The sequence below is a fragment of the Numenius arquata genome, chromosome 12 (assembly GCF_964106895.1).
Source record: "Numenius arquata chromosome 12, bNumArq3.hap1.1, whole genome shotgun sequence".
NCBI lineage: Eukaryota > Metazoa > Chordata > Aves > Charadriiformes > Scolopacidae > Numenius > Numenius arquata.
In genome coordinates this window covers 22,770,698-22,783,669 of record NC_133587.1, presented here as the reverse complement: position 1 = coordinate 22,783,669, position 12,972 = coordinate 22,770,698, and the positions used below count along the sequence as shown (strand labels likewise).

Sequence of the window (12,972 nt, the reverse complement as noted above, 5' to 3'; positions counted from 1 at the left end):
ACGATATACATGACTTGGGTACAGATCTTTCTGTTTTAATTCCCGCCCCCCCAGTAACTACTCATGTTTGACTGATCTTTTCAGATGAAAAACTAAAACGGAAGAGATATGTGGAATTTATTTGCAAATTCTCCTTGTTGAGCCCTGTCACTTTAGTGACAGCCCTCCCTGAATTCCCCCCTCATTTGGATTTGAAAAGTGGTTGTAACACTTTCAAGACTGGACAAATTTATTTTTTTTTATCATTTCATAGAATCATAGAATGGTTCGGGTTGGAAGGGACCTTAAAGATCATCTAGTTCCAACCCCCAATCTAGTTCCTCTTTTCATTCAGGTTCAGAGGCTGATCTTCAAAGGACATTATTGATTGTGATAAAACTTAATCTATATTTCGAATTGCACACACACACACAAATGGCTTAAATCCCTGAACAGCAAAGAAGATCCTGCAAAAGGACTTTCCACATTCCAAACGAGAGGTAAAAGCTTCCAAAAATTCAGCAAAACAAATTTTTTCTTTTGTACACTGAAGCTGATTTTCCTTCCATGAGCACAAAAACCTTAATTTTATGAAAGAATGCAGTGGGAAACTTGCATCATTATAGATACAGATGGTCTTCAGTCATGCTGACCAAAACAAGTTTCTAGAAGAACCTAGTTAGTGCTGCCTGTAAAAGCTTCTACCAAAAAGTGGCAGGAGACTGTAACTTTCCAGGACCTATTACCTGACATGTGCCAGCCCTGAGATTTTAGCAAACTGGGTGAACAGAATGGAAATAGGATACCGGGAATGGTTAAAGATACCAGCAAAGGTGTTAGCACCGTGGTACCTTTGAGCCACCTATACCGATACAAATAGTTTTCCCCCCATTTATAATACAATTTTATTTTGTAGTGTTGAACCCATTTCCTTGCTGGAGTGAGCGCATGTTGTTCCTTGGCCATACCGCTGGTATCCAGCCTCAAATGCTAACCTTCACATACGTAGCTAAACCAGGGCTTATAAAGGTGCAGTATAGCAAAGCCTTGATTTTCGAGTTAACTGAAATTCAAAATGCTCCTCTAAAATCATTTTTAAAAGAGTTAAAATATAAGCAAGAGCAAAACAGATGCAGATAGGAGTGAGCAGAAGCAGTATGGAACTTGGCACAGTGTTCGAACTCTCCTTTTGTTCGACATATGCCTTTTTCCATGTTCCGCTTGCTCACTGCAGCTGGTAAAGGGTTGCCCTTTCTCACACAGGTTTTTTTTTCCTGGGCTAACCCTTTGAATTTAGCACTGCAGGCATAAGGAGCCATTTTGTGCCAGTGGACACATTCTTACTCGGTTTTCTCCAATTTTTCCCTATCTTAGTGTTGAGGCAACGGCACACGGGAAAAAAAAAAGAACACGCATGTTATGCCGTACGTCTTTAGGGCCCTGTATGAACGTCAACTAATTAGTCGGTAAGGAAAAGAGCTGTGGGCAGGCTGTTTCAAATGGCAGAAGCTGCAGGGGATACAGCTCGAACACCAACTGCGGGTCTGAATGTGTAAAGGCCCAGAGAATGGGGAGGGAAGGGAAGAGGCTGAAAGGCTGGCGAAAGCCTGTGAGAGGGCTTCAAAAATACAGAAAAATTTAGTATGTTAAGACTGGCAGCAGCTCACGTAGGTACAATGGTTATATTAAGAATGGACTGTCAATCTTGACTGTTAGCCTTTAGCATGGAGATATTATATTATAACAGAAATGCTACTCAGCCTTAATTACAGCAAATCAATGCTTTGACATACCACTTCAGGAGAATAAAGGTCCCGTGGTAAAAAAGAGGTTTCTACATTTCCTTTAATTTTCCTCCAGACTGCTGAGACCTCCAGTGCATAACTTCTGAACTCTTCGGCTTCCCATTCCTAGTTTCCTTGGAAAATTTATTTTTTTCCTTGGGAACCAAGGATAATCTGGTAACCAAAGCGTTGGTCTGTCATTCAAGGTCCCAGGTTATGTTCCCAGCTAACGCACGAGCTCCACTGACAACCCAGCACTGGTACCTGCCCTCTTCTCTCTTCTGCTCACTCAGGCTGCCCAAAAAAAACCTCACTTGTTTTTTGCAGCTGGCTCACGGGTCTTCTCTGGGAGAAAGTCTGCAAGAGTCTACAGTGAAGGAGCATTCTTGGCAATATGCATGAGGATAAAACTGTCTATTAAGAAGGTAAACGTGGTTCATATGGTAGGACGTCACTTCAAAAATCAGGCTTTTCACAGCTGGAGTGAGGAACTGAAGGGGTGTTTGGTGCCAGTAAGTCACCCGGCATCACTACGGCTTGACAGACCACGGTAGGTTTGTGCCTATTTGACGGTAAGAAATTTGCTATTTTCCCAATGTGTAACACATTGGATACATCCCAGTATGTCCATTGCAATGGAGGTTTACACACATCCTGATGCCAGGAAAACCGCCTGGGTTGAATGATGACTAAATACAACGCCTCAAGGGTCCAGCTACAGGCTGAGACAGACCTGTCGCTCTTGGCATAACTTTTCCTTTTTTTCCTGCCCAGACCAAGGAGGAGAGCTGAAAGCCCTTTCCTACAGAGTGCAGAGAGCGATGAGATACAAACATAAACCTCCAAGTGTGTTCAGATGCGTTCCTGGGTCTTGAGGGGAAGCCCTGAGCTGAGGGAATTGGCTAGCTTGTGTCAGTGCCAGATAAAGAATTTTTTTTTAAGACAGAGCATGAGAGGGAAGAAAAAAGAAAGAAAGAAAGGAAAAAGAAAGAAAGAAAAAAAAAAAGGGGGGGGGGGAGAGATATTTACAAGTGCGGGAAATGGAAGCTTTATCGGGAGTTTTCTGGGGAGATAAGAAGCTGGGCTGGCCCATCGCTGCACGGCGTGGACACACTCGCTGCCTTTGAGTCTCTCAGGAAAGAGCAAAAGAAGCTGCTGACATTTCTGCTTAAAAGGAAGAATCAATGAATCTTTGTTTCCCAGTGCCTGGTTGTTTGACCTTATTGTGTTGCAGAATAGAAAAGAAAGAAAAGAGAACGGGTGAGGGGAGAGGGGATTCGTGCTAATAAAATCCAAGACGAGATCACAGCTCTCTGATCATGGCTGGAGATGCTATTATTTGGTTGTTGTCCTATTTGCCACTGTTGCTCATTTCGGATTCTTGCCTCGCTGTAATAAGTCACACTCTTTCCAGCCATCATCCCTGTATTGACAGGCAAATGTCACCCACGTTTGATTGACATCCATTGCTCCTGAATACAGAAGTACGATTTAGGAATCAATTCTGTTTGTTTATTTAAACAGTTCTTTGTGTACCTTGTATATCTGTGAGCAGGACAAGTTCCTTAATATTTTCCTGGGAGAAATGCCACTAATATTGCACATTCACCTTCCCACTCAGTCACAGAGGTGCCCACCAGCCCTTGGAGGAGGAGAAACCTTTCACACACACACACAAAAAAAAAAAAGGGGGGGGGGGAGAATAAAACCCCAAGACTTAACAAAGCGCTCTGCTGTCCCCGACTTAAGCCCGGGAGATCTTTTTCTAAGGTCCAGGCATCTGTTGATTTGCATATCCCCCGCACTTTCCTTCGGCTTCTAAACAAAAGGGAACTCTTTTCCCCGGTGTCGGTTTGCTAGCAAAGTGGTGGGTGGCTCTAACACTGGGAAACACTGCACCCGGTGATGAGAATGTCATTTTTAATTCACAGAAAGACCTGTTTCCTTCTCTGCCTTTTTAGTGGTAATTGGGGAGGGAGGAAGAGGGAGATCCGAAATTGTGAGAGATGCTAATCTCTATTACTGTGCGAGGTGGGAGGTATATTTTCAAATAACTTCCACTTGAACAATCGGTAACTGTAAAGCATCCCTACATTTAAAGCGGTATTTCCCAGAAAACACTAATAAGGCAGGGTAGCCTAAGGGAAGCGTTAAGCAGGAGGTGGATTGACCTTTTAATTCTCGATCGGTGACCTGAAGGGTACCCAGAGGCTTCTAAGCACATCTATTCCTTTCGGTCTGCTCCAGAAAGAGCTGTCATCGCAAGATGCAGCTAGTGAGTGAGGCTCACGATTTCGCTGTTCATCCGTTTGCGGGAGGGGTGGGGGAGGGAAGAGAGGGGAAAAAAATATATATTTCCCACACTGCCAGAGTAATGCCAAACTCTCTGTGAGTGGGAAGAGCAGAGCAGATGCTGGAATGAGATGCCAAAGCAGCTCCCCTTTCCCCTGCGCTTTTGGGTGCCTATAAATTGCTCCAGCGCGCTCGTCAGCCTCCTCCTCTCCTGGCAGGTGGCACCCGGGCAGGATCTTGCTCTCCCTCCGGCTCCGGCGCGGCGCGGCGGTGCGGGCTCTCGGCGGCGGGCATCAGGGCGGCTGCGGGGCGGCCGGGAGGGTCGTCCCCGCTGAGGACTGTCGTCTCTGGGAAAAAAAAAAAAAAAAGAAAAAAAAAAAGAAAAGAAAAGAAAAAAAAAAAGAAAAGAAAAGGAAAGAAAAGGAAAAAAAAGAGCGAGCGAGCGAGGCGGCGAGCGGGGCGATCGCGAGAGCAAAGGCAAGTTCCAGGGAAAGTTGACTCGGACTGGCACAGCCTGCAAAAAAAAAAAAGTCGATCGCCAGCGGGAGCATAAAAGTGCGGGCGGCCGGGGCGCGGCGGCAGCTCCCCCTCTGCCGCTCCTCTCCCGCCTCCCGCCCGCCCGGCGGCTGCAGCGGCCGCAGCCCAGCGCCGCGACCCGCCGGAGCCCCCGCCGCCAGCGGCAGCGGGGAGGGCGGCGAAGCCCCCGGGGAGCCGAGCTCGGGCGGGCTCGGCGTTTTTTCGGCTCTGAGGAGGTCCCCCGCCAACCATCAAGATTTTGTCCAAAAGCAGACAAGAGGATCGCCCTGCGCTGAGCCGGCTGGTGGGCAGCAGGCGGCGGCTGATCGCGGCCGGCGCGCTGGGGGTGGTGATGGTGCTGCTGCTGGTCATCCTCATCCCGGTGCTGGTCAGCTCGGCCGGCACCTCGGCGCACTACGAGATGCTGGGCACCTGCCGCATGGTCTGCGACCCCTACGGCGGCACCAAGGCGCCCAGCACGGCGGCCACGCCCGACCGCGGCCTCATGCAGTCCCTGCCCACCTTCATCCAGGGGCCCAAGGGGGAGGCCGGCCGGCCGGGAAAAGCGGGCCCCCGCGGACCCCCGGGGGAGCCGGGGCCGCCCGGCCCGGTGGGGCCGCCGGGTGAGAAGGGGGAGCCGGGGCGGCAGGGCCTACCGGGCCCCCCCGGGGCGCCGGGGCTGAACGCGGCGGGGGCCATCAGCGCCGCCACCTACAGCACCGTCCCCAAGATCGCCTTCTACGCCGGCCTCAAGCGGCAGCACGAGGGCTACGAGGTGCTCAAGTTCGACGACGTGGTCACCAACCTGGGCAACCACTACGACCCCACAACCGGCAAGTTCACCTGCTCCATCCCCGGCATCTACTTCTTCACCTACCATGTGCTCATGCGGGGCGGCGACGGCACCAGCATGTGGGCCGACCTCTGCAAGAACAATCAGGTGGGCGCCGCGCCGGGCGCCGAGGGGGAGACGGGGACGTGAGGGCAGCGGGCGCCTCGAAGGCGGCGGGCGCCGGGGGGGTAGCCAGGTTCCCTGAGGGGAGCCAGGTACCGTGAGGGGGGCGGCCGGCCGGTAGAACCGGGCTGCCTGAGGGCAGGAAGTGCCCGAAGGGAACGGGGCTTCTTGAGGGGAGCAGGCGCTGCGAGGGGAGCGGACGCCCGGGGGGGAGCCGGGTTCCCTGAGGGGTCGGGCGCTCGGGCGCAGAGCGGGAGTCCCTGAGGGAGCGGGCGCCGTGAGGGAAGCGGGCGCCCGGGCGGAGCCGGAGACTCCGAGAGGAGCTGGCGGCGCGGCGCGGGAAGGGCGGGGGAGCGGGGCCCAGGAAGAGCCGTCGGGGGAGTCGAGGGGAGCCGCGCCCGGGGCCGAGCCGCTCCGCCTCGGGTGCCCGAGGACCCCTGGGGGGCCGGGGCCTCCGCGCATAGCCTTGGCCGCCCCGAGCCGCCGTGTGAAGGCGGACTCAGCGCACTCTTTTGCCCCAAGAGACACACCGCAGTCGCTCGCTCCCGGCCCGTTGTCCGGGCGTAACCCTGCCCTCAGCCCGGCCGGGACGGAAGCGGTCGGGCACGTCGGGGGCGAGCGGAGGCCCGGCGAGGGCCGGGCGTTCCCTCAGGGAGGGGAAACTCCCCTGGGAGGGGAGCCGGGGGCGGCGGGTGAGCTCAAGAGAGGGTGGTCCTGCGCGGGGAAAGGTGAGACGTGGGGGAGGAAAGCCGCCATGGTACGGGACGGGCGCCGATTTTTGAGACGGGGAGCGAGGTTTCCCTCTGGCCGGGAAAGCCGGTGATCGACCGTGTGAGCGGGGCGTCGGCAGAGCCCGCCCCTTGGCGAGCTGGTGCCGGGGAAGGCGCCGGCTGAGGGATCGCGCAGCGCACTGAGCCCCCCTGGGAGCCGTTCTCAGGCGCTTGTGTCACACACACGTACTTCACGAGCACGGGCAGGCTGGCTCTAATTATGGCAGCGCTTCGCGGTGCCGCCGGGCTGTCCGCCATCCCTGCTGCTGCGGGTGCCCGGGGACAGTGCGGTGCGCCCGGGCTTTCCCGTCTCTCCGGGAGCTGGGCGATGCACCCGCCGCCCTCTCCCGCCCCCGCTGCGGGGACCAGCCGCTCAACAGGTCACTGCCTGGGCTGTCCCGGCGGCGGGTCCGGGCTGCCGGCTTTCCCGGGCCGGGGGAGCTGGCAGCCCAGCGCCGCCGCTCTCTCCGGGCTTTTCGCCCTCCGGCGGGGTGGGATGAGGGGAGGTCGATCCGCTCGACGCGGTGCCCACGGGACTGCAAACCGGACCCGCCGTCCCCGCCGTGGCTGGCGGGTGGCGGCGGGGCTCGTTCGTTTGCGTGTCTCCTCCCCCGCGGAGCAGCGGGGAGCGCGGCGGGGCGCGGAGCCGCTGCTCGTCCCGCGGTGCGCTGCGCGGGCGGCGGCAGCACCGGCGGCCGGTAAATTAATCTGATATGCCACTTAACCTTTTGTTTATGGCTCCTCAGAAGTGCTGTGAAAACAGAATAATGAGGACATCAGCAGCAATTAATTAAATTAGAAAATGTCTACCGTAAATACTATCTCAGCAGATAAACCAGGACTAATAACAATCGTTAACATATTCACTTTGATTTCTTCTTACAAAGGTAATATGGTCCACCACGAGAATACCATTTTGCTTGCAATTAAAACATTAATCTATTTTTGACCCCTATTTATAATGTTTTAAAGTGTTTATTTTCCCAAACCCTGAAAAATAAAACCATAAAGCATAGCAGTACTTTGTAAAAAGTAACCAATTATAAATATTAAATTGAGCCTGAAGTTTAACCATTCTCAAGTATAACTACTTTCAGTACCAGACATAAGAAAATTAAACTCCTGGTGACTCAGGGCAGGGGTTCTATGTATATATTTGTATATACCTATGCAAAGAGAAGTATTTAGGTAAATATCTGCATACAAACTATTTAAAACTGATGCACAGTTTTCATGCAGCAATGTCTCCTTTGATTATGATTTATATCTGAGACACTAAACGCTGATGGGATGTGACAGCGGTTAACTGTGTATTATTTGTAAGGAAGCTCTCAGGAATTTTGGAAGTGAGTCTTTAAATGGAGTCTGGCAAAGAAAATATTATAAACTCAGTGTTTTCTCACAATGAAAAAACCCAAACTGTTGCAAAGTGTATGACTTACAGAAAAAAATCATTCTTAAGCAATGCAGAGGAGGAATCTCAAGGTCTCCACTGTTAACACATTGCTTTCTTTAATGGTTATAAAACTTGAAGAGGGAAGTGCTGAGATCACATAGCCTATCTAGTACCTGTGTGCAACCTGAGAGCGTAACTTCATGAAAGATGAGGTGAGCAGTCATAGAACTTATGAAATGTATAGTCCGTTAATGGTTTAATTTGGAGATACATTTACCTTCTTGCAGCAGTACACTGAGAATTCCTTTGAGACTGTTCTCCCGGGCTTTAAAAATAAATTGCCCTGGCAAACCAAACAAGGAGGTAAAACCTCTTAAGAATAGCACACTGGAGTTTACAGGACATTTTTCGCTATACATAGGGCAGTACGATCTACACTTTGGTTTCTAGACTTTCAATATCCAGAATCTTTCTTTCTTCAGTCATTATATATAGTTCATAGAATCTTAAAAATGAAATATCCATTGCAGTTGTAGTCAGTGCCCATATGCTGACTCCCTTAGGATAATCACTAATACAATTTAAATTCTACTGTGCTATGCACAGAAACACAACATTCTAGAGAAATCCATGAAGTAGCATTTCATTATGATGTAAATGAAAATTTGGAAAGTAACTGAAACCATTTTATTTGCCAGGATGCAAGACACTAGTTCTCTATGAGAGTTTTTCTACCTCACCTATACCTTTTTCACTCCTTCCCATTCACCCTTTCCATCTGCACTCCCAACAACAGTCTCAGCCCTTTATTTTCTCTGAAGGGTATTTCCAGGGTTAATGGCCCAGAGCCTCTTCAACTCCACCCTGCCAGTCATTAATCCGGAGGAAATACCCAGTGTTTAGCCTAATTATTGCTTAAATACTAGCAAAATAGATTGCCTGTGTAAACAATACTAGGCAATCCAGGATCAAGAAGTACTGAAATAGTTGGGGTTTATCATCGTGCCATGTATCAGTTTAAATTTGCCGACTGTCACACCACTGCAAGCCTTTAAAGCCTTTCTCATTCTTCTTACAGGATGTATAAAGAATTTCCACCTACTGTGATTTTTAAGCTGCATAATGCCATAAAATCCTGCATGGTACAAGACCCCCCTCCTTTTTAAGGTTTCAATATTAATGTGAAATCATATCACATGAAAATTTAATTTGGAAATTTATCATTTAAACTTTGAAAGGAATCCATGGAAAATTGTGACTTATAGCCTATTTTTTCAATTCAGAACAGATAAAATCCCACATACAGTATGCCAAGTCATGCATTATTACTTAGTTCAGGTTTGCAATACCACTAAATCACTTACTGCTCTGTAACTACACTAGAACAAAGACAAGCAACAAGCAGATGATGTGTTACACTGAAATAAATCACATACAACTCAGTTTAAATTTTTTACCAAACAGGGTCAAATTATATATAAATGATTTGGAGACTTACAATGCCACAGACTATTCATTGCTGGAAACCAACATACATCTTACAGACTAAAATTACAGTTCGCTAGTAATGTCAAATTTAATCAGTAATGGAATAGCAGGGGCAAAAATGGGAAAAAACCCCGTATGTTTAAGTGAAAGTTGCAAATGAAAAGTCCTCAATGGCTTGTCAATTCCAAAATCTCTTAAAGAAAACAGCCACTTGCCTGTGATTTTTTCAACACACAGAAATTAAAGGTTTGTTTACTAAAATGTGGCAATAACGTATTTTCCAAACCCTGCCTAGGATCCGTGACTACTTGTGTGCATTGCTGTGTGCATGCGGGTGGGTGGGTGTGTCCTTTTTTTTGTATTCTTTTTGCAGCACCATCCTATTAGTAGTATGACAATAAATCACCTCCGGAAAAAGTCCAGCCTGGTATCCATAGGGCCTCACTGTGGATCCGCGCCAGTGTCAATCAAACGTTCCACTGACATAAAAGTTACACCAGCGTGGAACTGGCACACCACCAGATCCAGTTCTCCCAACTCCAGCTTTTATTATGCGTGTATTTTGAAAGGCTCCAAACATTTAAAGGAGGGCAAACAGTTGTGTATTGATCAGATGACTGAGAAAGGAGCAGGCTATTCGTTAAGTTTCAAATGTTGCATTCTAGGAGAAAATAAGCGATAGCCATAGGAAAAAAAAACCTACAATTTATGTTGCCAGACATTTAAAGTGGCAACTTTGGAGTGCTGAATGAAATGTTGAGAATATGCTTTAATTTCACCATGCAGGAAAAATAATCTGCGTTATCTTAACCACTCATTATGTATTTTATGTAGGTTCGAGCTAGTGCGATTGCTCAAGATGCTGATCAGAACTACGACTACGCCAGTAACAGTGTGGTTCTTCATTTGGAGCCAGGAGACGAAGTCTACATTAAATTAGATGGAGGAAAAGCACATGGAGGAAACAACAACAAATACAGCACATTTTCTGGATTTATTATTTATGCTGACTGATAATGAGTCAAAAGACCCACCAAACCAGTCCAAAAATGAAGCTTGCTCTTCTAAGCAATGGATTTGCGTGGCAAAAGTCAATGAAACAAGCACCCCAGCAGAGAGCAACCACCAAACACCTCAGCAGTGGGGGAAAAAAGTCGAATGCTACCTGATTCACATCTGTACAACGCAGAGAAACCTGATGTTAAAAAAATTACAAAACAAGTTAAACAGATGTGTGATCCACTACCGCCAAAGCAAATACTTCCTCATTGTTAGTGTCCATGTGAATGAAGTCCCACACAGATCAAATTTTTATAGAAAAAAACCACCCCACCACCTAAGGACGCTGAGTTATTTCTTCAGTGTATATGATACTTTGATGTGTTATGATCTTGCTGCTTTATCCATACTTCAGCTTTGGTTCTTGTGACTTGCTAACAATGATGCTTGGAGTCCACTCATAGTGGTGAGGAATGATTTTACAATAAAAGGAAGAGGTAATCAAAATATACTTTCTCTCTCCAAAGGAATTGTTTGCCTTGTACTTTTCTTATCCTTCCACTTAAAACTAGAAACTAATCAGCTTCAAGCCTTAACTCAATGTTCCTGTTTCGTAGGTTTACATTAGACTTTTAGCATCAAATCAATCCAGTGGAGTTGTTTAAATTTTGTCTTCCCCTTAGCTGTGTTCTAAAAGAAAAAGGATAGAAGAAATACTTTTTTTTTTTTTTTGTTCTGGAAAATATAACAGGTGACAAACTATTCTATTGGATCAAATCCCTGATTCCACCGAAGCCAATGGCAAAAGTCCCATTGATGTTAGTGGAAAAAGGACTTGGCTTTTAATTTGCAAACGTGTAAATATATATTTAGACAATATTACAGGCCCATTCTTGATGGTTAGTTGTGTAAATATTTAGCAAGCCTGGCATCTACATTATCAGACTAAGGTAGAGTGTTTTCTTTGCAGCAATTAGTCTTCAGTAGTCTTTTAGCACTTAGTCTGTACTTGGGTACTATTTTTAATAAAATAGTTATGACTTAACATACTGCAGATGTTCAACTAGAATTTCGTAGGAATATAATGGGTCAAAACCTTATTTGTCTTAGGTGTCTTGTCTCATTGCAGTTAGTGGGGTTATTCCCAGGAAGGAAGAGTGGGAGATCTGACAAGTGAGAAAATGTTGTCACCCAGATCTTTTCTGTGGTAGCTAGTTACCAGTTCGTAGTAAAGCGTGCCTATGGAATGGACACAGATAAGCATATTACCAAAAATGATAACACATATGCAAAGAAAGAAGCAGATATTTACATGCAAAAAAAAAAAAAAAAATGTGTATTAAAACCTATTTTTCTCATTCATATATATATAGATATATATATATAAAGTCTCAAGTTTAATCCATATAAAGGATTAATGGCTTGGAGAATTAAACTAAACACAGGTACTATGAGTTACATAGTTATAAAAATGCTTTAAAATCAGTCATACCAGTAATGTCCACAGAATATTTTTATTTGGAAAATGGACTTATTATTTGCTTTGGTTTTGGGAGGGGAAGGCCGTCTATTTCTCTCAGGTTACAACTTGCAGATTTCATTCTAAAGCTGAATTTTAGCAAGATAATTAACTAGCTCCTTAGCACAGTTGGTTATGTTATTTATTTTTAACATTTTGGCAAAATCAAGGTAACATTTCTATAAATTGTTAAAGAGTAGTAGAGCCTGCCCCTAGCATTTCTATTTCATGTAATTTGCCACAAGCAACCTTGTCTAATGTACTAAGGGTACAAACTCAGATTTATCTGCGCTAACATGTTGAAAGTGTCTGCCACCGTGACAAGAAAGCTCTTCAGTGCTGGCTGCTTAGTAAGAGTCTGATGAAGATTTTACAAATCTCTCTAAAAAAATCTCTTATTTGAATGAGTGAAGCTTTTCTTAAACAGAACGTGTTACTGTTTCTCTTTGTGTTTTGAGTCACCCAATTGGAAATCGATGCTGGGTTAGTCCAGGCTGACTGAGAGGATCTAACTCATCTAGGATTTAAAAAGGGACGTTGTGCTGCCAGTTGCTTGTGTATCATCTCACCAGAGTGGTTAACGCTTTTACTTTATGACAGAGTGCCAACCTATATCTGTACATTGTAGTGATTACTCCTGGTTTGGGTTTTTTTGGTGTTTTTTTTTTTTTCTTTTCCTAGGAGGTAATGTATTCTACTAACAGATCTATAACTGACCCTGTCTGTCTGTTCCACTGTTGCTTTTCTTGGTTAGTGCACTCGCGGCAGCAGCGTGGCTAGAGGTTTTCCACGTCGTATCGAGCAGTAATGTACCAAGCTAGAGATCAGTTACAACTTAGCAATGCATATTTCCTAAGGTATTTATTGGGAAAGCTCAATACTACAGGACGTACACGGTCAAATTTGAAGAAGCTTTTGAAATCAGGCTACCGCTGCTACTGGATAAGACCATTTTTTGGATAAATCATCTGCCCTGGTTAAAGTTAGACAAGAGCAAAGAATATACTTCATGTGAAAAACACATATAAGGCAAACATTTCTTCCTTTTTTCATCATATCTTGATATACTGATTTGTAAAGACTTATATCACAACCTTTGTTATAACTATTGCAACTCATTAAAACTGTATTATGTAATATATTTTGACTTTTGGTGTTGCATCCTTACAAAAAGAAGCTGGTCTGCATGAAGTTTCACGATGGCCCTGGGATTCCAGAGGTTGAAGATAAAAAATTAATGCGGTTAAAAAAAGACATCCGTAATAATACTGCAC

At 46.4% G+C, this 12,972-nt stretch overlaps 1 protein-coding gene across 1 annotated transcript; it reads left to right on the top strand.

Moving 5' to 3' along the window:
- The first annotated feature begins 4,923 nt into the window (after positions 1-4,923).
- Positions 4,924-10,194, top strand: C1QL3 (complement C1q like 3). The gene is made up of 2 exons (XM_074157462.1): positions 4,924-5,511; positions 10,015-10,194. Exons 1-2 carry the CDS (start codon positions 4,924-4,926, stop codon positions 10,192-10,194), a joined length of 768 nt encoding a protein of 255 aa, XP_074013563.1.
- The last annotated feature ends 2,778 nt before the right edge of the window (positions 10,195-12,972 follow it).

What these genes read in the sequence shown, in the direction of transcription:
- C1QL3 (XM_074157462.1), top strand. Translation starts at nt 4,924, where the DNA reads ATGGTGCTGCTGCTGGTCATCCTCATCCCGGTGCTGGTCAGCTCGGCC. An exon ending in ACCTCTGCAAGAACAATCAG is followed by an intron (nt 5,512 to 10,014) that starts GTGGGCGCCGCG and finishes TATTTTATGTAG; the next exon opens with GTTCGAGCTAGTGCGATTGC.